This window comes from Dermacentor silvarum, chromosome 1 (assembly GCF_013339745.2).
Source record: "Dermacentor silvarum isolate Dsil-2018 chromosome 1, BIME_Dsil_1.4, whole genome shotgun sequence".
NCBI classification, from domain to species: domain Eukaryota; kingdom Metazoa; phylum Arthropoda; class Arachnida; order Ixodida; family Ixodidae; genus Dermacentor; species Dermacentor silvarum.
The window spans coordinates 314253993-314280811 of NC_051154.1; the positions used below are offsets into that span (position 1 = coordinate 314253993).

General features: G+C 42.0%; 1 protein-coding gene and 1 long non-coding RNA gene across 2 annotated transcripts; both read right to left on the reverse strand.

Moving 5' to 3' along the window:
* Nucleotides 1-10922: 10922 nt before the first annotated feature.
* Nucleotides 10923-13797, reverse strand: LOC125943160 (uncharacterized). The gene is made up of 3 exons (XM_049661635.1): nucleotides 13747-13797; nucleotides 12962-13084; nucleotides 10923-12069 (listed from the first exon to the last, which is right to left on the reverse strand). Exons 1-3 carry the CDS (start codon nucleotides 13795-13797, stop codon nucleotides 11410-11412), a joined length of 834 nt encoding a protein of 277 aa, XP_049517592.1. The 3' UTR covers nucleotides 10923-11409.
* Nucleotides 13798-21991: 8194 nt separating this feature from the next.
* On the reverse strand, nucleotides 21992-26310 carry LOC125942256 (uncharacterized). The gene is made up of 5 exons (XR_007464938.1): nucleotides 26196-26310; nucleotides 26058-26125; nucleotides 25920-25987; nucleotides 25368-25435; nucleotides 21992-22003 (listed from the first exon to the last, which is right to left on the reverse strand). It is a non-coding gene; the product is annotated as an uncharacterized LOC125942256 (long non-coding RNA).
* Between the last annotated feature and the right edge of the window lie 509 nt (nucleotides 26311-26819).

A 26819-nucleotide genomic window follows, 5' to 3' on the forward strand; every position in this document is an offset into this window, starting at 1 on the left:
TTGCAGCATGAAATCCTTGGTGTGCCCTATGGCAGGAAATTTTCGAAATGCAACATGTTAAAGAAATAGGTCGGTAATTGGGTACAGTACTATGTGGTCCCCATTTGCGTACAGGTGCAACATTGGCTATTATCCAGTCATCAGGAAAATAGTTCTAGTCATCATTCCATTTCAATACCAATAGAATATTGAATTGAATTTTGTCTAAAGGCATGTATCAATTCCAATTTTGTCGATTTAATTTTCAGGTCGTTTCTAAATAAGAGCTACACGATGACTTGTTTCCTGGCAGGAGAAAGAGCAGCAGATATTTCCTGTTTTGAAGAAATTAAGGCCACATTTTGGTGACGTGTGCCGAAAAGTTGAAGTGTGGAGGTTGATTATGTGCTCAAAAAACAGTTACGGAATACTCGCTTTCCCCAATTTTTTACACATTATACACGGCATTTAGTTGTTTCCCCCCGGTATGCTCGATAAGCTATGCGCGGCACGGTGTTTGTATTTATTCAAAGTACGAAGCAGTGTTCTGAGTGACAAGTGATATAGTATGTTCATTCTGTGGAGGTTCATTACAGCCTTTGTAGAAAGTTACTCGTTGAAGTGTTTCAGGGTGTCATATTGCAGTTATTCAAATAGTTTGCCAGACTTATAAAACAGCTGCACGAGGTACGGACTTGAAATTCCGTGAAAATAGGAGAATTCTGAGCACAATGCGTAGCGAAACTTTCCCTTTCCTGCTTTAAATGCAAGTGCTCCAGATAATTACTAGACCCTCGTTTCTTCAAGTGTTTTCGTGCATCATACGAGGGGCGTAGTTTGTTTCTCCGGTGTCCTCGGTGAGCTAACCATGCCATCTTGTTTTTATCTGGGGAAAATTAGGGGCATGTTATAGGCACTATATTGGCAATGTATAAAATGAGTGGGTTAAATTCGCCTTTTTCGATGGAATAGACGGCTGCACTGAGGTAAAATTGTGCGAACATAGGGGGAACAATACGCCAAGTTTATGTGCGGTGGTAAATGCGTATTGATTACGTACAGTTTTGAAAAACTATGAGCAAGTATTTGGAAATATCACACTGTTGTTATTAGTTAGGTTTCACAATGTCCCCAAGAGAACTCTGCTTTCAGATATTTTATACTTTGATGGAATAGACAGCATTTTAACTACAGTGTGTCGTGGAGCTTTAACGTTTCTGGTTTATTTAAAGCATTAAGAATATTTATTGAACCCTCATTTTTTTGCCTTCAACTTTTTCGTACATGATAAACCTGGTTCGCCTGGTGTCCTCATTGAACTAAAGGAGGTAGCTTCTTTCAGTTTTGTGACTTTGAGGGCTAGGTAGCTTTTGATGTGGAGGTAAAGTTCACAATAGATGGGTAATGGGACTTTCACAATGAATTACGTATGCAAGCACTCTAGAGTGCTTGTCTCTAGAGCCTCTAGAGCCTATCTGATGAGCAGGGCAGAATTGAGCCCACTGCCTTGACAGAACTGTAAACGCCACCGAGACCAAATTTAGCGAAAATTGGTGGTACACTATGAAAACTCTCTGTGCGAGTTAAATGAGGTTGGGTCAAACAGAGTCTTTGTAAAAAATGTGGTTGATCCCTCTTATATAGGAATCGGTATAGAACACGAAAGTGAAACGTGTCTTCACAGAAGTAGTGTAATGTTTATTGCACATTGATATATAATGTCTATTGGTGTTTTGTGGCTAAAGCGCCCTTAGGCGTTGATGCACCCACGCTGACGCCTGGTGGCACGTCTCCTCCATCACGACTACCAACGTCGATGACCATGAGCAACCGTCGTGCATATGGAAGCTGCACTACGCTGCACACACTAGCACAACGCGAAAGACGAAGCACGTAACTGACACACTAATACAACGCGCAAGACAAAGCACGTAACTGAATCGTCACCGAGTCAAATCAGCGCGTACAGCGCGTCGTAATTGCAGCCTCCGCGATCAACTTCAGAAACATTTTCAGAGCTAATTGCGGAGGCCATGCTCCGCTGTGCTGAGTACGGTGAACGCCACCTAGGTGGCGTTGGTAGTGCTTCTTGATGCCAGCGTCCCTTCGAATGCTGGCATCGAGGCGTCGTAGTGCTGAGACCACCGAAGCGTTCACTGTCGGTGCGCGTTAGTGTCATAATGCAGTACTTCTCTTTTCTGCTCGTAGGCGGCGGCACCGCCCCGAGCAAGAGCGCGGGTACACGGAGGAGTGTTAGATATATAAGGCGCGTCTGTGTAGCTCTCTGCAAATGCGTTTGTGGCGCAATGGGTTAAACGCTCGGCGATCTATCGTCGCGGACCGAGAGGTCGTGGGTTCGATTTCCAAATTTTGCATGTTTGTGGAACTTTTTCTTCTGGTTTCTTTCTTTGTATTATGTTCGTGTACATTGTAAGAACGTCATATCCGTGACGGAAATACGTCAGTGAAGTCTTGGTGGACCCCGGCATAAAACACTTTCGTGTTAAAAAAATTCTTATTCAAGCATTAGAGCATAAATATGGCCGCTTTCAGCTATGCTTCCCAATGTCCCGACATAGCTGTTGGTTACAACAAAATAATATTTCGTGGAAAGGGGAGGGGGTTAAGGTAAGTGCTATGTGCGACAAAATGTTTACGGTCATGGTCTAGTTATAACCGTTGCAAATAATTACTGAGCCGTCATTTTTCCCCACTATTTTTCATGCGTCATAAGACGTTCCTAGTTGGTTTCAGCTATGTTCTCGGTGAACTAAACAACACATATTGTTTATATTTGGCGAAAATAAAGGGCGCTGTATGGGCACTATGTAAGTAAACTACAAATACAGGGGAATAATGATATTTGCAGTAAATTACGCAAGCAAGTGATCCGGAGCTTTCTGACTGCGTGTTACGAACAAAGCAGAATTTATTCCGCTGAATGGGAGGACTTTGAACTCAACCGATATCAAATCTACAGAAATTTGATAGGGCAGAGGGGGGGGGATGAGTAAGGAGGCAGTACACCATAATAAACGTTATGGCGAAGTGACATGTGTATTAATGAAATAATGGCTTTTTAAACATTTCCAAAAAGAAGCCAGGCTTCCAACGGAAAAGTCATATACAGGCAACTTCCTAAACAATGTGATATAATTATAAGAAACTGAAATTTTCATTCGAACTGTTCGAAAGAAACAGTTTCGCTGGAAATTTGATTGTAATTCTCCAAGGTCGCACACATCTGCTGTCTTCTTTTCTTGTGAATATTGGAATTCATTTATGTTGATTGTATTTCATTGTGTACAACCTCGACAATACTATTACCTTAACTAGCGATACATTTGGGCTGTAGACCTAAACAGCAAGTACATTTCCTTGTTTAATTAGTAAAATTGTCTGTAACAAATGTGCATTTTCTTACGTGCCCTGCAGTGCTACTGGGTCTGGATCAGTAACCTCTGAATGCTCACTTCCTTTTGTTCCTGCATCATCTTGAGATTTTATATATTTGCAAGAAATAAATGGAACTTGAAATAATATTTCACGCTGCCGTGGTTCACCATGTATGATTTATAGATATGTCTATGTCTGGTGAATCTAAAAATAACTTACCAGATGCATTTCCAGGCTTTTTCACTTATTGTAATAGTAATTCCATTATATATATATATATATATATATATATATATATATAGAGAGAGAGAGAGAGAGAGAGTGGCGAGATCGTTTGCAGTTTGCCTCCCCACTCGAGAAATAGTTGGTACGCCACTGTCGAAGAGTGACTTTGGCATGAGAGACATACGCGTGCAATTGTGGATTAATGGTTAGAATATTGGGCCGCTGTGCTGGAAGACAGATTCGATCCCACCAACAGTCGCACACTGCTTTATAGCATTATGGGCAGATTTCACCCACTTTGGAACTGGGCTGAGTGTACACGAGTGTGTCACAGTTTAGCACGAAATCGCAAGCTTGTGAGATGTACGAGGTATAGGAACGTCACTTTGATAAATGAGAGTGTGCAAGGTCGCACGTGCACGCAGGTATCAAGATGTCACAATCATCACAACCTATTGTGTACTTAGACAGTTAGCGGTGCTATGCTCTAGCCTAGTTTTCTTAATTTACTTATGCTGAATATCTGGAGAAATCATTAGCACATGCAAAGAATTCTCAAAACAGAAATCTGGGACACTCTGCAGATGACCTATTTATTGATGTGAGCTTCTTGCAGTCAGGCGCAGGGGAAAAGGGATGGGTCAACTGCATAGCTTCACCACAGCATGGTAGGATGTTAAGTGGTGCAGTCAGCAGATAACTTCTTGCTCTACGTGTATGTTTAGTGTGCTTTACCAATTCTGAAACCCTAGAGAAAGAAGTGTTCAGTAACTTTCGCATGAGTATTTATGAGCCTGTTCATATTTCTTTCTTGGTGCAGAGAAAAAGCACTTCAAGCCATACGGGTTCACCTTTAGGTGGAAGCATTAAAGTACCTAGAGCAGCTACTTGTGGCCTGAAGCATCCAAACAACAGGGTGATATGACTTTCAATGTGGCAAAGTATGCTGTAGAATCCCTAGCTTTCATTGGTTACCTTAGTCTGCAGCAAAATGATAATAAAAGCCATAAATTCCTAGTAGCTGAATCATGAAATGCTTAAGTTGTGCATGTTTACATGTTTTCTCCCCACCAGATCTAATTTGTAGCTTTTCCTTTAGATGTCTAATAAAATGAATGAGTGTTCACGTTACTACTTATTTAATTAAAATTTGTTGCATGCTCAACAGTGTTTGTTGTGATAGTCAATATGTAAACAAGGTGTGGAAAAGTTTATTTAGGTGCCTTGGGCGAGTCCTCAACGGCAAGTTTTAACAATTGTAGTGAAATTAACTTGGTATTATTTTTATCCCTCAAATATGTCCCACCTTTTCATACCCATTTCATGCATCTAAGAAGGCTGCCTTTATATAGCTGTTTTAATGAGCATACAAGTAACATTTAGGTGGGCTACACTGTCATACACCATAAAAATGTGCTGTATTCTTTCATAAAAAATATTAATAACTTTGAATTGATATCGAGGCCATTTTTAGGTAACATTCAAATGCCCTGTTCTAGGTGTTCACTGAACGTAATATGCACAAGTCTTGCAACACAATGTCTGTGAGATGCCCAGATGTTCTAGAAAAATAAAGAAACATGTGTAGTGCATAGAAAAATGTGATCTGGATCACTGAAACGTGTTAAAATTCTTCAAAGTATGCTCAGTGTAGGTACGGGAGCCCAATACTTGATCACCCACGCAACAGTAAAAGCATATGTGAAAGACAATACAACAATAAATGTGTGTTCTGCATTTAACGGCATTTAACGCAAGTTTATTGCAAAAGAGCATAATCTGGACTTGGAGCGTTAGATTGTTATGGAGTGCTGCCCTTTAGCATGAATTTTTTATGCTGTTGTCTCTGTCCACTTGTGCTCATGGCCAATAAAAATTGTAGGCAAAGCTATACCGTGCCTAACATTTGACAGTTTTAAGCACCCAATCAAACAGGAGTAGTGTATAAGACTCACTGAGGGCATAGTTGGCACATGCTTAGCGTAGTTAGTGCAAAAAACAAACGGTTGTGTGGAGGCTAGTTGGTTCTTTAATACGGAAGCCAAATTGTGCTGCATAGCTGATACGAAGTACTCCTAAGTAAGAATGTTAAGGCACACAAGACAGGTGCACAATCATCTGTGTGTTTCAGTATGAACTATGCAGTGCAACTTGGCTTCCATGCAAAAGTCACACAGTACAAAAAAAAAAAGACAAGTCCAGTGTATATCTCTTTTTTTGTTCTTGTGCTGTGTGCGTGTGCTTTTCTTGTATTTTTTGCTCTCACTATGTTAAAGGGAAGCAATGCTCCTAATTTAATAGCAGGTGAATATTGTGCACCTGCAAAAAAATGTAGAAAAAAGGTATTTATAGGTAATATGCTGTGTTGACCTGTTGCATATACAATGCCAGCTTTGCAAGAAAATAAAAATTTATAAGCAAACTTTTATTGGCAGAACCATTACAGCAAACTATATGTCTGATTTTCCATCTTAGACAATAGTGTACAATTTACATAGAGGTACACACGCTCCTGATGACTTGATGGTAGTGAATGCACGCAGCTGTTACATCTAGTGGACCTGTACAAAAGAGGAAAAAAAAGCACAAGTGAAGTACAAAGGATTAAAAAATCTGCAACTTGCACTCAAATATGAACATGTCACTGTGACAACCTGAGTGCTGCTGTAGCATTTTCTTATCCTGTTGGTCCGCGGTCACAAGTGCCTGTATTGTATGAAGCTGCTTAGCACAGCTTCATGACAAGACTTCTCTATCCGCCATCCGAGAACACACTCTGTAGCGGTCAGGCTCCATTGAGAGACTTGCGGCAACAGGAAGGTAATGTGGGCAATTTAAGTACAGATTTTGGTTGCTAAAGCTGTACCAGACTGATGGGAAGCAAATTTTGTAACATACTTTAATATCCAAAATACTTGCGACTACTTAGAAGCAGCATGACCAGGTTTTCAAATAATACAAAGTGAACTTGCCCACAATAAAGCCCACAAGAAACAAGTTCCCGAAGGATTGTCGATGCCAGCTGGCGGTGTCAAGAACAATAAACGCTGAAGGTGACGCTCTTTAGATGCTGAAGTGTGCCCATGCCAAATCAAATAATCGGCCAAAAATATGTTGGGAACTTGTTCCTTGCAGTTGAGCCTTAATAATCCCAATGCCGCAAGCAACCATAAAGCAGTTAAACAACTACCAATGGAACTATGTTAGTGCATTGCTAATGAACAAATAACCCTCTTAACAGAATTGAAGTGTACAAATAAATTGTAAATTGCCACTGGGGTTAGGTTATATTAGGTTAGTTTGGGTGAGTTGACTAGAACTAGTTCTGCTTCCTTCTCTATGAAATGGTGTCATACTTTGAAAGTAGAGTAGAATAGAACTCGCTCTGCTTCCTTCATGATGAATGTGGCAATTCTTGGCCAGTAACGAGTTGACTAGAACTGGTTCTGTTTCCTTCATGATGAAATGTTCCCGTCTTGGCCAGCTGAGTTGACTAGAACTAGTTCTGCTTCCTTCACAATAAAATGTTGCCCTTCTTTGCTAGTAGAGTTGACTAGAACTTAAAAGTGACTAGAACAATAAAAAAAAAGTTTCACATCACCGGGTTGTGCCAGTGTTTACTGGTAGCTTGTGGATACACTGAAACCTGATTAGAACAAGCAGGCCTATGCACTAAAATAGTTCACTATATTAGGAAACTCTTTAAATCCAAACTCACCTATAACGAAATGAAACAAAATTTTGCATTGTGTTTTTTCTACACGAATTTTTTGTCTTCAGTGGAAAATTAGGCCAGAGGTATCTGCTTTTTCGTAAACAAAACTACGCATAGTAGACAGCAATTTTTACTTGTGCTTTGAACAGCTTGCCAGTCACTAAAAGTAGTGACTCGATTGGATCTTACTTATAGTACACTGCTGGCATGCTTCCGAGCATTCTCACCATTTAGGCTAAAAAAAAGCCTCTGTTATGAGGAAGTGTTTGACACGAGTATCAGACAGCAAGTTTTGTGTGTGCGATATAGAGGATAATTCAGTTTATGCTGGTCTGGTTTGTTATATTCAGGTTTCGCTGTAGAACTGTACAAAGAGAAGAACGCTATGTACTATGAGTATCGATATTTTCCTTGGCAGTAGCCAAACATGACTTAGAGCACACAATTACATTGTTATCTAATTTATCCGCTAAAGGGCCAAGACATGCTCTGTGAAATCTTCTTGAACAATATGCACAAGAAATGTCCAGTACTACTCCACCATATATCGGTTGCCTGCACACACAATGCAACTCATAAATGCAATCTTTTGGCCGCACACAAACAGTGAGAGAGCTTGCGAGTGGAAAATCGTCCATTTTGCCTTTTTGTATGCATTTCAGCAAATGTCTGCGCAGCATACTTTGATTAAGGTTTAAGTTTTCTGGACTCCTATTTGGTGCTACGTAATACATATTTGCTATTGCAAACAAGCCACAGTCAAGCGTGTTGCACTAGTTTTGTGTCCCTTTAGTGCGAATAGTCAGCTTTGGCGACTGTAACTTTAGCATATTACACAGATTTGCCTGACGGCATCAGAAGGAATACCTTAGTCAATTGAGTCATACACAAAGACTGTTTTCATCAGCATCAACATTGCTTACTGTAAGGCAGTGATCGGCGTTTCGGACATGCAAGATTTGAATAAAAGGGCTTTTTACTTGAGTATATTGTAAACACTGGCCAAGAAGTACATCTTGAAAGCCATCCCAATGAGGAAATTTTGAATGAATTAAGTATCGTGCTGATATCGAGGTACCCTGTACTAAAGCATTTAAATCGACATCTGAAAGAAAGTAGCGTTTTGCAAACATTTAACATGTCTGCTGTCACCGTTGCAAGGCCTACTATATTCTTTTGCGATGACAAAAACTTGCGCTTAACAGCTTTGACTTTGTTTGGCTGTCCTCTTCTTGCTTTCACCAAAGGTACAAGCTTTGTACTATTCGAATGCCTGCAACTGCTCGTAGCAGTAATTTGGGGTAATGGAGCTGGTGTACCTTGTAAGCTAACTGTAACTTGATTACTAGGAAAGGTGGTTAAGTTCCTGAAGAATGCCTCACATGATGCTCCATTAGCTCCTTCTCACCACAATTAGCTAATACATTAGCAACAGCCTTAGACATTTCACAAAGTGTCTTGTAGGTGTAGGAATACTTTTTTTGTGCAGTGTCCAGCTTCGCAGATAGCGGCAGCTGAATGCTGCTTGTCACTACTGGTGTGGCACTAGAGGCCATGCAGCTGGCGCTCAGGAAACGATCTTTGCACCACCTGTCCAGTATGCATGCTTTGTCGAAAAGGTCTTGCTGGGCAAAATGTCGAGCTGCTAAAATGTGCGCACAAGGCAAACTGTACTGATTATAAAAAGCACACATGCAACGCGTCAGGCATAATGAAACACTGTGCTTGGAACTTGCTGAAGCCACTACTTAAGATTTAGTAATGGAAATGACCAGACAATGTACTCCTTTAAAACAGTTCATACTGCTCAAGTACTTTACCTGTGGCCTCAGAAGTACAATTACGGGACAAGGCTAGCTGAAATAGCTCACTGGCATCACTTACATTTAGGTTCAGCTTCATTTCCTTAAACTTGGAAAATTTTTAAGATAAGAAATCCGTGTTAATATAACTTACTAATGCTTCTATGGCTTGAACCAAATGCATGCTTGAAGTGAGATAACTTTTAATCTTTTGATTGTTACACTCAATGCGATTATTCGTGTTCTTGCCAAATGTAGGAAGTTCTTGCCGATATGCATGTACCCACATTTCTTTACAGGAGTGCCAGTTCTGCATGTAATAAGAAATAAAATCTTTAGAAGCCATAGCTTCGAGCTCAGCAAGCCTGTCTAAGTAGTCCTGCATAGTGAAGGAATAAACGATTCTTTTTAAGAGAGGAAGTAACTGATCACGCTGGAGTCTAGCTTTCTCATTTACCTTTTGCTGAAAGCAGTGCAGTACATGCCATGTACACAACAAACTTTAAAAATTAGGAAGAATCTTGGTCAAAATGCGTAGCTCACTCATATCTTTATCTGTCATGACTACTCTTCAAGCCGACACAACAACCGCATTAAAATCTGCGAACTTGGCAAATATAGCCTGCACAATTTCAGTCGTTTCATTTCCTAAAAAGGCATAACACACAAGCCTCCTGAGACTTCCACCGTCTTCAATCAAAATAGAGTACAAGATATAGCCTTCAATATTTACTTTATATGTTCCGTCAATAAATAATCTCTGGATACTCTTCTAAAATCTCACGCATGTGCATTGTCTGAAGCAGCACAAATTGCAGGTTATTACTTTGATTCTTTTCATAGTGAATGACCCAGTTTGGATTATTTGCTAACAAGGTGTATTTTTTTCTAAAACCATTTTTCCGTGAGCCTGCTCGTTGCGAATAGGAATAGAAAACCTTTGCTTGTAATTGTTAACATCTTTCGTAGTTAACTTGCCTGTTTTCTGACCAAATTTTTAATATGCTTTGGGCCAATATTACATTTGGCAAAATCAAAGAATTCTGCCTTCTGAATCAGCTGGCAAACTAAGCGTGATTACGCTTAGTTTGCAGCTTGGTTATATTATAGTGCAGAGTAGGCGATTTGCACAGGCTTACAGATACTGCCATTTCACAACCAGCACCAATGCATGCTTGCTTGGATCGCTTTAATGTGCCTCATGGTTTTATGGCACGACCATGAACACAGCAGTATGAAATCCTAATATACTCAAACGCTTTAGATTCTGTTGCAAATGGACTTCAGTGAGACTTATTTATTTTGATGATGTGCTTGCCCTCCCTGCACCACTCATTAAAGCTTTACCTAAAAGAAATAAAATTATCAAATGTTGCATTTAAATAAACTTTGCTGCCTCCACCATGCACAAGGTTAGGAACTCTGGTTGTGTTGGCACCAGCTCCTTCACAAACAGCCTGGGCATTAGAGCTGGCAGGCCTGCAACTGGATGTCAAAGCATCCTCACAACACCTAAGTCGTGTGGAAGCAATGCACCCAGCTTTGTCAAGGTCACCAGCCTCTGTGCCAGGATTACTCATGATCTGCCCTCCATCTTGCATTGTTCCTGGCCTACAGCATTTGCAGACAGTGACCTCATTTGGAACACTATTTATGACAGGTCTGCACTCAGCCATAGCAAATAACAAGCAGTCTTTATTATGCCTCCTAGCCACATGCTGCACCTTGCCAAAACTATCACAAATGGCATCCCGAGAGGCACTGGCTTGTCCTTCAAGCTTGCTACCAGAGACAGTAGAGCGAGCGAGTGAGTGATAACTTTATTATTAGAAGGGGTGAGGGAGACTAAGCCACGTAGGCTGCCAGGCTGTGCTTCACGATGGCATCTTCAGCTCGTGCCAGGACCCGTGTCTGGATGTCTCGGTCGGCGCTGGAGAGAAGGGCCTCCCATTGTTCGTTGATGGGGGGTGGCGAGACGAGGTCGGCGGGCAGGGGATCTTCCTGGCAGCCCCAGAGGATGTGGTTCAACGAGACAACGTCGCCGCACAGGCAGCAGCGTGGATGGAGAAGAAGCAGACTCAGACTTTCCACTGTCAATGTGTGTCTGCTTCTGGCTTACAACTGCTGTCAAAGGTGAAGCGAACTTCAAGAACTTGGCAGCTGTCGCAGCAAGAATTTTGCCTTCCCTGTCTGCAGCCAGGTCGCAGCTCCATTCTTGCTTGCGCAGTGCCGCAGCCTTCTGCCACCGCCTCTTCGATACTAACTGTCACCACTCACTGTTTCCACTCACTGTCACCACACTGGAAGGCAGCCTCTGGCACACCTCCTTCTCAAGCACTGGCCTCTCCTTCTCCAACAGAAGAAGCACATAACATGAGCACTCTCATGCTTCTGTGTGGCTCTCCGAGTTCTCCTGACACAAGTGGTGCTTGCATCTCGACCAGGGATCATTGGCTCACCAGACCTCTGCTTGGCTTTTCCCCTGCTTGGTACACTTGTGCCATGGAAAATGGGGGAAGGCAGGCTGTCCCAGGTCCACCAAGCCTTGCTACCCTTGCAGCGGACACGGACACCGCCAGAAAGTGAAAAGCCAGCACCTTGAAGGATTTTGGTCTGCTGGCTTTCCAGACAGGAGCTGGTGCTGTGGAAGGTCCACTTGCTGCACGAGAAGAAATGAAAATATGCAAACCAAGTGGGGGAAACTCCGCCTCGGTGATGGCAGGGATGCTTGTCCTGCCGAGTCCAGCTGGTCCATGAAGAAGGTGCCCGGGTCTCCTTGTAGCACTGCTGGATGTGGCTTCTCTCCAGATGGATGGACAGCGTGCAGGCCACCTGGTACTCTGTCAGCACCTTGTTACCAAAGCGGCTCGGGTGGACACCACCTCTGCTCAGGTAGCTGGGCCAGTCATCAACAAGACCACCCAGGACAGTGAAGCCACCCTCGTGGCAGTACTGCATCAGGGCAGCATTAACCTTTATGTAGTTGTCAGAAGAATGGCAAAAAAAGCTACATGCACCATGGGATTCCTTTCAATGATTCCCTGAGCGAGCTGGCGATACTTGTCGATGCACACACTGACACTGTCAACAGTATTGTTAGTGCCAACGTGCACGATGACAACAAAACCAGCTAGCTTGCTAGCAATCATTGACAGCAAATACTCAATCCTTATTCCTCTATGCGCAGCAACAGTGACAAACTACGAAGCGCAGTGTTGTTAGTGCCAACGTGCACGATGACAACATCAAAACCAGCTAGCTTGTCAGCAATCATTGACAGCAAGTACTCAATGCTTATTCCTCTATGCGCGGCAACACTGACTGACAAACTACGACGCGATGGGAAATACTGGTCCACGTCGCCGCACAGCCGAGTCACCATCGAGTCGCCGGCAACCAAAACACTTATTTTGCAAGCAGTACAATCTAAAATGAAACTGAGAGAAAATAAATTTGAGCTTTTTCACAAACGAAAGAAGGCTACCTTCTAGTCAGCAGTATATATGCTGACAAATCCGAGAATAACGCGCTAGGGATGAACGAAGCAAGCGGTCGCGAACAAGAGCAGCAAGATCGGCAGATACGCGACAAATACTCAAAATATTTATGAGGAAAGATTATATAACGCTAGAAAATATAAAATAGCGCTGCAATGCAGCTTTCGCGCATATAAAACAAAGCAAGCGGTCGCGAACAAGAGCAGCAAGATCGGTAGATACACGACAAATACAATCAGAATACAATCAAAATACTTATTAGAAAAGATTAATATAACGCTAGCAAATATAAAATAACGCTGCAATGCAGCTTTCGCGCATATAAAACGATGATGTTGAAGGCTTACGAGGATGCAGCAGAACCAGGCCTTGGGACCAGCAGAAAAGCACGACCCGCAAGCGCGGCTGACGGGATGATGCGCACTGATGCTTTGAATGGTCACGTGCGAACAAAGAATCAAACTACGCGCCTACAAAAAAACCGGAAATACGCGTGCGTGTGACGTTGATTTTTAATGACGTCACTTCCGTGCGTTGCTGGAGCCGTTTCTGTGTGGACTCGTCTAGAGTGCACTGCGGCACAGCAGTCACTGCCGTTTCTTAAAGGGCTGCGGTGCCCTCATGGGAATTACGGGATATGTCTCTGCGAGGCTTGTCTTGGCTGGTGTTGTACGAGGCTTCGTCTAAAACGTGGATATGGCTGCAAAAACCAAGATTTATAGAACAATTTCTATGCGTATAGCTTAAAATGCTTCATAATAAATGTTATGTACATTTTGTATGTTTACTCGCAGTTCAAAATAGAGACAACTTGAGAACTTCGAAGAACAAAAATTGGATATGTGCTTTGCTAGAGCATGGCTTATGGTTTCTCTTCCAGATTTAGCTATGCGCTTGCAATGTTTTTGATATTTAATAATTGTACGTGCTAGTGCTTTTACATTTTAATATTATTATTTAGCATTAGAAATAATGTAAGTAGCCGATTTGATATGATGTATTGTTCGTGTGAAAAGAAAGTTGAGCTTCTGTCGTCTGCTCCAGTATGTGCCCGCGAAAAATGCCGGTACTTGAACAACCGTCACGATGTCCTGGTGCTGCGCTTACTTGTTCTGCTTAAAAAAGTACGAACCTGGTAGGGGAAACGTGTCGTACTACAGGTAAGTGACAGAGAATGTCTCATTGGCCAGGTTGCCTCGGATATTAGAATAAAAAACGGAGCAAAGTGCTGAATGCGACGAAGGAGCGAAAGCATTATTTGCTCGTTGTCCCCTCGTCATATACCAATGTTCGCGTCGTTTCATATCTCCTAAGCAAGTCACAGTTTTCCTGTTGCATTAATGCAACTTTAAACAAATATTTTCCGACACAATGACAAGCACTACAAGATAAATCTCAGACAGAAAATCAAGCATTCTTCAAAACAGTTTGCTGAATGTTGAGCAGTCACTCGCTTAACCAGCATTCGCAGAGGGCTGAAAAAGCAGTATAGAGGAAGCAGATTCACAATGCACCAACACATTTTATTGTTATATTTGAATTAATTAATTTTTTATTTTGTACCTTCAACTCATACAGGTTCCCATTGGAAAAACCAGCTCTCTTGGAGAAATGGCTTGAAGCGATGGGGCAACCAGAGTTCAAACCTTCAAATCACCACCTGCTGTGCTCTGCACACTTCAGGCCAGCTGACTTCAGGAGTGGCCTGCATAAACACCTGCTGCTTGAGAGTGCTGTGCCATCACAGTTTGAGCATCCAAGTGGCACTGAAAGCGCACATGTATGATCTCATATGTAATAATCTTATTGAAACCCAGTAGCATGCATATTAGAAGAACAACACAGACGTAATTTTAATGTTAGACAATCATTGCAAAGCAACTTAAGGATATAAGTATGTGTGCAACATGTGTCAATACATGTGTACAATAGCATGAACAAATAGAAGCAGAAGGCTCAGCCTTTGCAATAATATTTCCATGGCAAGGGTGGTAGTTCGACCTCGTTGACAGGTTACTAGGTTCATAGCACGAAACCATAGAAAAAAAAGGGCACACTGTGAATGGTAATTTTGCCAAATGGGAAACACGTATACATTCAGAAAGACGGTGCTCAAAGAAAGGAAGCCATGTGGAAGCGGGACATCATTTAGGGAAAATATTTTTTTTTCTGACATGGAAATAATGCTCCCAGACAATAAACCAATTCTCTTTTATTTATTTCTGCTTGAGTGATCAGCCATGCGAGATTTTCTTAATGCCTGGACAGAATGAGGCAAATCATGACACAGGGGCTTCCATCCACACGTCACAGTGGAGGAGCAGCCATCCACCATGCGCCAAGTTTTGTGAATTGTCGCAATGTATGCCGGATGTGTTATTTCAACATACAAAAAGCACACGTCCACCATCTGTGTAAAAAAAATTATAATACGGGGTCTTAGTGCCAAAACCACGATCAGATTATGAGGCACGCCGTAGTGGGGGACTCCGGAAATTTGGACTACCTGGGGTTCTTTAACGTGCACCTAAATCTCAGTACACGGGTGTTTTCGCATTTCGCCCCCATCAAAATGCGTCCGCCGTGGCCGGGATTCGATCCCGCGACCTCGTGCTCAGCAGCCCAACACCATAGCGACTGAGCAACCACGGCGGGTGCACCATCTGTGTGTACTTTGCATGTCATAAAAAGAATTATCTTTTATGAATGAGGTCCAGTTAGCTTGTACACACACTGCTTCAAGCAGAGTGTTTCTGAATAGATAAGTTTGCACGTTCCGACAAAGTATTTACTGTAGTGCTTAGGTTGTGTACCGCATGTCTGTTTTTGTGCTGTAAACTTAAAAAAAGGTATTGGTCTGGTTTTGGTGTAGCCTTTGTGTCTACAGTAAAGTATGTTCATGTAGTTGAAGGTAGATTATGTAATTTGGCCAAGTTGCAATATGCTTGCAAGGATATTTTAAAAAAGAACAGTCATTTCGGGCATGCACATCCATAATGGCATGCAAGCAGAAACTTGACTTGAATAAAGCCATTCGTACATGTGCGAGCTGACTTTACTAATACTTCATTAAATGCATTTTCCAAGCAACAAACAGTACAGTTAGAATTCTCCAGTAAAATGAGGTTGGTTGAGTTTGCTCGTTAGTTGATCAAAACTAAACATATCCACAAAAGAAGGTTGTATTGATATTAATAACTGCTACGTATGCTTCCTTGCACACATAAAGCCATTTTTATCATCCGTTCTAGGATGTACCACTGTCCAGCAGCCATGCAGTCCTGGCAAAGCATGCATCCCCAAAAAGCACTGACCATTCACCACAGCCATCAACCAGTGCTCTAGCAACAGCATCCAGCACCTTCGACCACGAGTACTGCTGAAGAGATTGTCCAGAGACCAAAGTGAAGAGGCTGGGAGATAAGCTGACAACCGCTAGAAAGAAGATAAAGGCACTCGGAATGAGAACAGCTCGAGCGAAAGAGAAAAATGAGAGCCTGCAGACTCTCATAGGCAAAATGAAAGAAGCATTCTTTCAGATGAAGCACAAAGAAAATTAGAAGAATTTGGAAACCTGCCACTGGAAATTATGCAGAGCTGGAGCAAAAGTGCCGCAGAACAGCCTCATGGAAGAAGGTACAGTGATGAGATGAAGTTTGCATCAACAGTGCCTTACTACTCTCCACGAGCATACGAGTACCTCAGTACCTTGTTTCCTATGCCAAGTGTACAGGCCATAAGGAAGTGGCTGAAGGTTGTGCAAGGGTGGCCAGGCTTCACTGCTGAAGTTTTGGAAGACATGAAGGTGCGGCATAAAAATGATGCCCCAAGGGAGCGCCTGTGCAGCATTGTGCTTGATGGCATGAGCATTAAGAAAACTTGTGAGCTGGACACTGCAACAGGATGCCTCATTGGCCTTGTTGACCTGGGTCACAGTCAGGAACCCACTGATGCAGATAATGTGCCATTGGCTACCGAAGCACTTGTCTTCATGGTGGTCGGAATTGCTGCGCCCTGGAATATGTCATTTGGATATTTTTTGACTGCTGGTCTCTCAGGAGAATTACTTAAGAACCTGATAACTGAGGCAATCCACTGCATCAGCGAGTGTGGGTTGCAAGTTGTAGCTGTTGTATGTGACTGCCTTGCTGCCAATGTGTCCATGGCAAAGCTACTCGGCTGTCGCGTGCACGAGCAGTCATTTGAGGCACTGAAGACATTTTCCCCACATCCAAGCAACGAAGAGGACATCATCTTCATGATTTTTGATGCCTGCCATGGCCTAAAGCTTCTGCGTAACCTGCTTGGGGACAAAGGTGTTCTCTTGAGCAGCACCCACGGGGTGAGAAATGCGACTTTTCACATGATATCTGCTTTAAAGAAATACACTCATCTATGAAAGGCTCTACTTCACTGATAAATATTATCTTTTTCCATGCCTGTTGTGGTTACGATGTTTGTTCAGGTTTAAAATTTGTATCTCAGGAGTGCCATAATCCATGTGATATATTAACATTGTGGTTTCTGGTGCCACACACTTTTCAGAAATCTGCTGGCGTGGCAGTCATGTTTTTTCAAACACGACTACCTTTTTCATTAGTAGTTTAGCAAATAGTTCACCTAAAATATCGGGACAATAATTTAGTAAAGAAGGCATTGGTCTATATCATTTTACGCACACAACTACCTTTCTGATCTGTTGGCCATTCTGCCATTGCTGGCTTAATGTACTTACAGCATTTATTCATAACTTGCTAGTTTATGCTAAATGCAAAAGCCATTTAGACAAATTACTTGCCAGGCAGGTGCTGTTCAGTTTTAGAAACTACCAAGCAGTAATTGTTATATGTGTACATAGATCTGTGTGCATGATGCATATCTATATCTGTAAATATTTGTATCTGTGTATATATAAATATATACGTATGTATACAGCTTTTTATTTGTGCTTAAATGTGCAGTTTGTTCCAAGCATTACACTGTTTTTAAGTGTTGCATTTTCGTGATGTTCTGCAGTGCTCTGCTGTCAACTGTATAAGGGGGCAGGGCCCTCGTCAAGCTGTACCCCAGCTTTTAGTCCTGTCTCCTTTTTTTTTCAAGGTGGAAAGAAAATAAAAGCCATTGATCGAGTGTCTACACTCAGTTTGTCGAAAATTACCACTTGTTATACGTTTTGACTGATGAAGTGCTGATTATGCCTTTAGACTACTAGCTGTATACCTGCTTATATTGTTTAGTAACCCAGAACCGCACAAGGAAAGTGGGCAATAATGGTTATTATGGGTGGCTGATTTTTGGATTTTTGCTTGTGTCACTGGAAACGAGGGGTCGAGGTGGCAGCTTACTTAGCTTCTCTTTTGAACCAGCACTAAAGCAAGCAACTGTAATAACACCAGAATACTTGTTAGAATCTTCACTGCATATTGCTTATGATTGCTGACGTAGGTCTGCAAAAGCATGCTGGAAATTGCTCTATGCATTATACAATGTTTGAAAAAAAACAGAGTGCACTTTGTGCCAATGCTACAAACAAGGTGGTAGGCTGTATGTAACTGCGCAGCACAGTTATGGAAAGAACAGTAAATGTGATATGTTTCACACAATATAGATGTCAACAGCATTAAGTTTGGCTTAAATATTTTGTAATAAGGGGGATTTTAAAATGTACAGGAGACTATGAGAAGAGCTACATGGACTTCTAATATTAAAAACGCTGGTACAAAATAAAACACTGAAGTGCTAGACATGAAGTCAAAAATGTGCTGTAGTATCAGCATAAGAATAGCTTTTTATTATGCATCGGCTATGTTACATGTACATGGTATGCACAATTATGTATCTCTTGCACCATCTGTGGTCCAAATAAACAAGAAATAACACCATGTCACTGCTAATTACTAAACAATTACACAACTTGAAGAAATTTGTGAAGGATGTGTCTAAACATCTTAATAGTGCAGGGTTCCTTAAGGTTAGGCTGTAACGAAATCCAAAAGTATTAGAAAACCTAGAAGAAAAGTTGCCGCAGTTAGTCTTAGGCACGGTAAACAAACAGTCACTATATGAAGCATAACACATGGACCTTAAATGGGGAAGGTGGTTTTCCTCTAATAATTTAAGATGAATTTTTCCGTCGCATAATTTGGGCCGCAGAATATCTAGTGAGTATTTATGAAGGTTTTGCACAGATATGCTGTGAATATGTTGACGTAAGCAGATGTTAATCATGAGAGTAACGTCTCAGGGTTAGCAAAGGAGGACTTACACTGCTGCATCCTTTTATATCACAGAGAGTGCTATGGAAGCATCTCAAGGCGCTACAAGAGCTGCAGGAGAAGGAAGGCCTGCGTGCAGCTAACAAGCTGTCAAAGGCGCACATCAATTATTACCAACAGGTAAGGCAAGCCTGAAATAATGCATGTATAACTTCTACAGATCTTCTTTCCCTGCCTCCAACAGGTCATGAAAGTGAAGTTGGCGGTGCAGACGTTCAGCAGCTCTGTGAGCAAGGCGCTGGAGTTCGCTTCTTTGCTGAAGCTGCCAGGCTTCGTCAACTGCATGGGCACAGCCAACTTCATAGCCATGGTGGACCGGTAAGGGCGCTAATGAAGCATTTTCCGTGCACACTGTGCCTTAAGATTAGCTAGACTGAACGTACTGGATGAGCATTTCATATAAATTAAATGTGGATTTCCAATGGCATAGGCTCTGGTTTTTCACAAAGTATACAAAACTTCATAAAGTGATGTATGCAGCTTGTGACACAAATACCTCATTAGGTGCAATTTCCTCTAAATATCAAAACCTGAGTTATGCAGACAGTCAAACATATTATATTGTTAATACCTGAAACAACAGTGCAGTAGGCCATTTACACTTACTGTACAATAACAAGCAAGGCCTCGTGTATGTAATGCTACCTTCAGCTTTCAGGCAAGTGCGTGCTAGAATAATAATATAATATGACCATTTATACGGCTTCATGCATATGCAAATGAATGTTAGTATTTCACAGTACTACTAGTAGTTCCTGACGTAATAGTTCAGCGGCAACCCGCTAGGTGGACAGAGGTACTTAAATGAAAATGGTATCCTTAATTATATGGTTTCCTTAGTAGCAATTACTACGATTGGGCTGATATCTCATTTCCCATTTAATTACCTCTCTCCACCTAGCGGGTTTCCAATGAACTGTTACGCCAAAGCACTAGCATTAGATTCAAGTTGTTGAATTCGACTTCGCCCTGCCATCTGCTAGTCACTTCATCAGCTCAGATGGTAGAGCGGCTTGCCCCGGAAAGGCGGTGGTCTCAGGTTCGAGTACCGGAGCAGAATGCATTTTTCTTCAACTGCGAGGATTTTCTTTCGAGGAACACCTATGCGTTTCCTTTGAAGCAATTGCTATGATTGGGAGGATGTCTCATTTTCCATTTAACTAGTAATTTTTTTTATATACTACAATTTGAAACATGGAGTCGCAACGTAAGCACATATGTAGGTACAGAAAAGACAGGTCTGGTCCGAAAGATGAAATGTGGAAGGCTTACTAAAGATGAAATGTGGAAGGCTTTGCAAGATATGTTGGGGAGAAGGCAATGGAACAACAGTGGACATGATGAAGCAGCCGAGACATTGTACATGAAATACTAGTAAGCAATACACACACGCACTGCATGATTTCAAATGCACCAGGAACTTAAAAGGATGCTTGCATAATACTACACCATAATTAATAATGTTGGTTGCTGATAATCTGAAAAAAAGAAAAAGAATACATAAATATTGACACATTAATTTACTGTCTGTACTGCACATCACAATCACTATGATGGTAACAAAAAATCGCGGAGGCATACTAAGTAATACACATAGTGCCGAACAAGGGAATATGTATTGAAGTAAAAGTGTTTCGGTTATCCCATGGAAGCCTTCTTTACAATCACCTGCTGTTCACAATGACCTAGTCAATGTGAACAAGGCACCCATGGGGGCGTCGAAACAAATTTTAATTTAATACATATTACCGTGGTCGTCACTGTGTTTGTTATCATTTATTGTCCCTTAAAGACCCCTTTCAGGGTATTACATAAGGGGGGAGGGATCAGCACTGTCTCTTGAGTGCGAGTGTCTCTGTGCGAATAAAGCCTGTAAAGAGTTTCATATGGGTTCCGTTATCACACACTTCTGTTGAGCAGTGTACAGAAAGGGATTACATAATACAGCACCTCAATAGAACAGTTTGTTATTAATTACATGAAATGTGACACAAGTAGATCAACTTACAGTCGCAACATTCACAAGTTATGCACTAAGTAATGGGTGAAGAAATAAGAAATGTTTTTAAATGTATGGGGAAGCAGTACATGTTATGTCCATTTCATATATTTATAATTACAGCTTTTGAACAATTACGGAAATGACATGTTTACCAGCAGGAAGATAGTCTTGTAGCTTAAAAGGACTGGCAACTGCCCAGATTGTGTTGCGAGGCTTTGGTGGAAATCAAATGATCATCATTTATAGTAATACATAGAATCCAATATGCTGTGCATTTTTTATGTCATAATTATAATTTTATAATGGCAAAGAAAGTATCAAGCAGCAGTAACTGGTGTGGCCTTGCAGTGATATCTTGGTACTTGTTTCATGCATTGAATCACAACAGTAACTGGAACGCCAATGCATTTCTCTGCAAAGTTCGGGAATTGATATCTCAAAATTGGTGGCATACAGAGAACTCGTTCCAAGTGACCTTGCGAACTCCACGGCTAAAATTTGTGAATTGCAATATAGGCCACAAGCTCAGTAGTTAAACATTTAATTACTGAAATTTTTGTTCATTAGCCGATTATGCAATTTCAATTTTTTTGTAAGTAATGTCCACCTCTTCGAGTAGACCAGCTCACGAACTAGAATTGTGCTATTTGCCACAAGCAACCTTTCAAATTTTTCGAAAGTGCTCACTGGAACACTCGGTATGTCTGTTGGGGATGTAACAGCAAGTGCATTTTTACAAATGAACTCTTACATGTCAGAAATGCATAAGCATCATGAACACTTTACCTTGTTTAAAATGTGCACGTCTAGAAAGCATCTTTCAGAAATTGCTTGGTTGTTTAATCTAACGCTACACTTACCATTTCCTTTCTAGTGCATTCGACCTGCTGAACTCCAGCAACCCTGTCGCCACTGGCTTCAAGGCTCCACTGCGACCATCAACGTTAGCTTTCCAGAGAGAGACCATGGAGGCCGCTAGCTTAGAACTCATGCAGCTGCGCTTGGCCAATGAAAGGCTCGTTACCCAGGATGGCAGGTGAATGTCTGTGATTGCACTCGCATTCACACTCAAGAGTGTCTCCCAGCTGGCAGAAAAGCTCCTCGATGCTGAACTGTGCAAGTAAGTGCATAGGTAGATGTAGTGTACAGGTGCCAAGATTAAAAAGACAAAAGTTTGCCATGAGGTAAAATAATGAACAATAATCTCAAGACAGATTAAACATTTCAAGCTGTCTTATGGTATGTTAAGGGTGCTCCTTGTACTGTTTTCATGAAGGTGGAGGCTGCTTAACACGTGTTAGTTTAACACACGCAACCGTCAATCTACCATGATTAATGAAGTCAAAATGTTCAATGAACTTTTAAAGTATGAGGGCAAGACCCAGTGAAAGACATGCAGGAGAGGATAATGAATACACATTACTAGTCTATGTACCAGGGCACACCACGTTTAGCCATGTGACAGCCTCATAATTTGTATAACAATTTTCATTATTCTTTATATTTATAAAATTAATAAATAGTGGTCTCACAACAACACTTAAGTTTAATTTGCATCCTCACAACTAAACAATTTCAGGTGGCAATATGGGCGGGCCATTAAGCTACGCATTGAACCAAAACTAATGACATCTAGTGATGCCTTGAAGCAGTGATATAATAACCCAAGGAATATGTTTTTCTAAAAGACATGCATTGCTGTGAAAGGCAGTTTATTGAAAACTTGTTGCACGATTTTGCTTGTTGTGGTTCCTGGCAAACCTAACAATGCAAGAAATAGGTGTGCAACGTATCACGACAAAATGTTTATTTTCAAGAAAGGTATGCTTTTTTGCCTATGGGAGAATTGCAAAAAAAAGAAATAGGTTTTGAGGAAATCATCAAAAACAAATCAAATAACTGCATCACACACAAAAGACATTCAGGAGCGCTAAAATCAGCCATATCGGTAACGTGGCTTGCCCTGACTCTTGTTCTTGCCGGCTTTTGCTTGTGTGCCACGCCATAATGTTTTATCTAGCTTGTTTTGCAGGCTCAGTACTGTGATACTGGGTCCACCACACAGCGACGTCTGTGTGTTATTTACCAGAAAACAATTGTTTTCCTCCACGCTATGACTACCAGTATGAAAGAGACAGACAGCATTGTTAACACAGCTAAACAAGACAATCGTCTTCTTATTTGACATCCCCAAAGCAGTGCTATGAGCAAAGTAGGACTACCGCTACAATATGTATTTGTCATTACTTATATTTTCTACTCATAGTAGAGCTCGCTGCCATTGTTATACTTGCTAGTATAACAGTAGCAGCAGTAGTATTGGTAGTACTTATATATTTCATGCACTCATACAGTAACTGATGTTGGGTCCATTTACAGCCATGTTTACATTTATCATTAGAATTTCATAGCTTCATTACAACTGATAACCACCTCATTGGTGCCGTTTGTCACCATGCACCCTTTGTGCCACAAAAACACAGCATAATGCACCTGCTGCTACTCCTCTTGACCAGTGCTCTGTGACCTGTTTTTGTCATTGCGCCAATATTTTTTACATGGGAAACATTTGACAAATTCTGTCATAGCCGCTCATAACAAACGGTAGACAGCATCAAATTTTATTCCATATACCAAGCATATTATTGTAATTCACGTTGACTACTCTCGTTTCTTAGTATGATATCCGACATCATGTTTTAAGGTATAATCATTAAAAAAAAGACCGTGCTGGGTGCTAAAGGGAATCGTAAGAAAAGTGGCAGTAACGATTACTCCATATTGCCATTAGACAAGAAAATGCCATAACAAGGAAATATAAGGAGCACACTTAAAAACTAGCCAACCATATTTGCCTGATGCATACATAATCAGAAGAAAAACATCACTCGCATGGAGCCTGCTATTATGTAATGAACATATTCATTTTGTAATGTCTATAAATGTTAATGGTTTTCTTTGCTTTGTTGTGAGGAAAGCCTAAGATTAAAAAAAAAGAAATGCTCCCCATGCACATAATTTGCCAGTCACACTTAAAAAAGCACAAGGAAATACAGACAAGGTAAAGTGTTTGTACAAGATCAGGAAGTGCTACTTTGCCCAGGTGCCTGCTCCACATACAGCAGAACTGTAATCAAAATGCCAGAAGAAATGAAAGAATAAATGCCTTTGTGGTGGTGAAGATGTAGTTTGGCAGCACCTAGGCAAGTGGCATTTCAGTATATCCATTGTTGAAAAAAATATAAAGAACACATTTTGCAATTACGACACATACGTTTGGTGGCTCAATAAACTCCCATAATTCCCAACCATTCTTTTCCCGACTGGTTTTCAGTGTCGGATATAAAGCAGCAAGGTACTAACTTGCCTGTTGGTTGCAGGTACATCTGCACGAGAAACCTGAACCAGGACCCCCTGGAAATGTACTTTAGTTGCATAAGGCAGCTAGGTGGCTGGAATAACAACCCTTCAGCGGCGCAATTCCGGCACGCCTACAGGCAGACCATAGTACATGCAGCTGTTCTTGGTTCGAAGAATGCCAACGTAACTGCACAGACTGAGGGGATATGCCTTTCAAGAAGCCAGGGGCAGCCCAGCAGCGATTTGGGTGACATCTATGAAGAGCAGTCAGCTACACTGATAGATGCTCTGCTCGAGCACGACTACTTCGCTCTGAGCGAATATGCCACTGAAGTTGTCCGCTACATCGGTGGCTTTGTGGTTAGGGCAACCAGCAACCATCTTCACTGTGTGGAATGCGCAGCAATGCTCACCAATGACACTGTGACTAGCTTGCTAACATACATAAAGGACAATGGTGGTCTTATAGAACCATCACGCTTTGTGCATGCAGCAATGTGTGCAGCAGAGACAGTGCTACGCCAAGGCAACACGACAGGAGACAACATCCACAAGGTAACTCTTAGGGCCTTCCAACAATTCGTGAAGCTATATGAAGTCATGATTCACAATTGTACACACTACTCTGAAGACCCGCAGCATGTGATAAGCCTCACAAAAGTGCTGCAGAAAAAGTATGTCACTCTCCAAATGAAAGAAATTGGTAGACGCCGCACTGAGCAGGAGCGCGGTGCATACATCAGGCACGTGCTCACAAAGCGTGTGCTATTTGCTCACCAGTGATTGACCTAGCAAGTCATATTGAGTAGAAAAATTCTACATTACACACAAAAAAATCGTACAATCTTTTTGTGACAAGACAGCTCCAGCAAAGACAGCAAGAGCGGCAGTTTTCCTGTTGTTCTCATACTGAACTTTTGTGATGAGACAGCTCATGCAAAGACAGCAAGAGTTGTTGCTGTTGTGTAGGTACGATACCCGGCTTCTGTGATGACACAGCTTCTACGAAGACTGCAACAGATGACTCTCTTGTGTAGTTACAGGATCTGCAAGTGTTGTGACGAGACAGCTCGTGCAAAGACAGCAATAGTTGTTGCTGTTGTGTAGGTACGATACCCGGCTTCTGTGATGACACAGCTTCTGCGAAGACTGCAACAGATGACTCTCTTGTGTAGTTACAGGATCTGCAAGTGTTGTGACGAGACAGCTCGTGCAAAGACAGCAAGAGTTGTTGCTGTTGTGTAGGTACGATACCCGGCTTCTGTAATGACACAGCTTCTGCGAAGACTGCAACAGATGACTCTCTTGTGTAGTTACAGGGTCTGCAAGTGTTGTGACGAGACAGCTCGTGCAAAGACAGCAAGAGTTGTTGCTGTTGTGTAGGTATGATACCCGGCTTCTGTGATGACACAGCTTCTGCGAAGACTGCAATAGATGACTCTCTTGTGTAGTTACAGGGTCTGCAAGTGTTGTGACGAGACAGCTCGTGCAAAGACAGCAAGAGTTGTTGCTGTTGTGTAGGTACGATACCAGGCTTCTGTGATGACACAGCTTCTGCGAAGACTGCAACAGATGACTCTCTTGTGTAGTTACAGGATTTGCAAGTGTTGTGATGAGACAGCTCATGCAAAGACAGCAAGAGTTGTTGCTGTTGTGTAGGTACGATACCCAGCTTCTGTGATGACACAGCTTCTGCGAAGACTGCAACAGATGACTCTCTTGTGTAGTTACAGGATCTGCAAGTGTTGTAACGAGACAGCTCGTGCAAAGACAGCAAGAGTTGTTGCTGTTGTGTAGGTATGATACCCGGCTTCTGTGATGACACAGCTTCTGCGAAGACTGCAACAGATGACTCTCTTGTGTAGTTACAGGGTCTGAAAGTGTTGTGACAAGACAGCTCGTGCAAAGACAGCAAGAGTTGTTGCTGTTGTGTAGATACAATACCCGGCTTCTGTGATGACACAGCTTCTGCGAAGACTGCAACAGATGACTCTCTTGTGTAGTTACAGGGTCTGCAAGTGTTGTGACGAGACAGCTCGTGCAAAGACAGCAAGAGTTGTTGCTGTTGTGTAGGTACGATACCCGGCTTCTGTGATGACACAGCTTCTGCGAAGACTGCAACAGATGACTCTCTTGTGTAGTTACAGGGTCTGCAAGTGTTGTGACGAGACAGCTCGTGCAAAGACAGCAAGAGTCGTTGCTGTTGTGTAGGTACGATACCCGGCTTCTGTAATGACACAGCTTCTACGAAGACAGCAAGATTTGTTGCTTTTGTGTAGTTACATGATCTATGACTTTTGTGACGGGGCATCTCTTGCAGAGGTTGCAACGGCCTTCACATTTGGGCAGTTATCATACCAGGCTTCTGTGATGAGGCAACTCCTGCAAAGACTGCAGAAGAGTTGTCACTTTTGTGTAGTTGCATGACACTAACGTCATGCAGTTGACCCAGTGGCTGCAGCATGCGGCGATTACAAAAGTTATAGGGGGGAGGGGCAAGAGATGTCGAGCCCCACCACTCTCGCCTCCTCGTGGTTCCCCCTGGGAAACGCTGGGGCTTTGGCAATG

Coding starts and splice junctions, on each gene's coding strand:
- LOC125943160 (XM_049661635.1), bottom strand. CDS start 13,797: ATGAGACATTCTCTGTCACTTACCTGTAGTACGACACGTTTCCCCTAC. Junction 13,085..13,746: donor CGACACGTTTCCCCTACCAG/GTTCGTACTTTT, acceptor GTTTTTTTGTAG/GCGCGTAGTTTGATTCTTTG. Junction 12,070..12,961: donor CCTGGTTCTGCTGCATCCTC/GTAAGCCTTCAA, acceptor GCCCTGATGCAG/TACTGCCACGAGGGTGGCTT.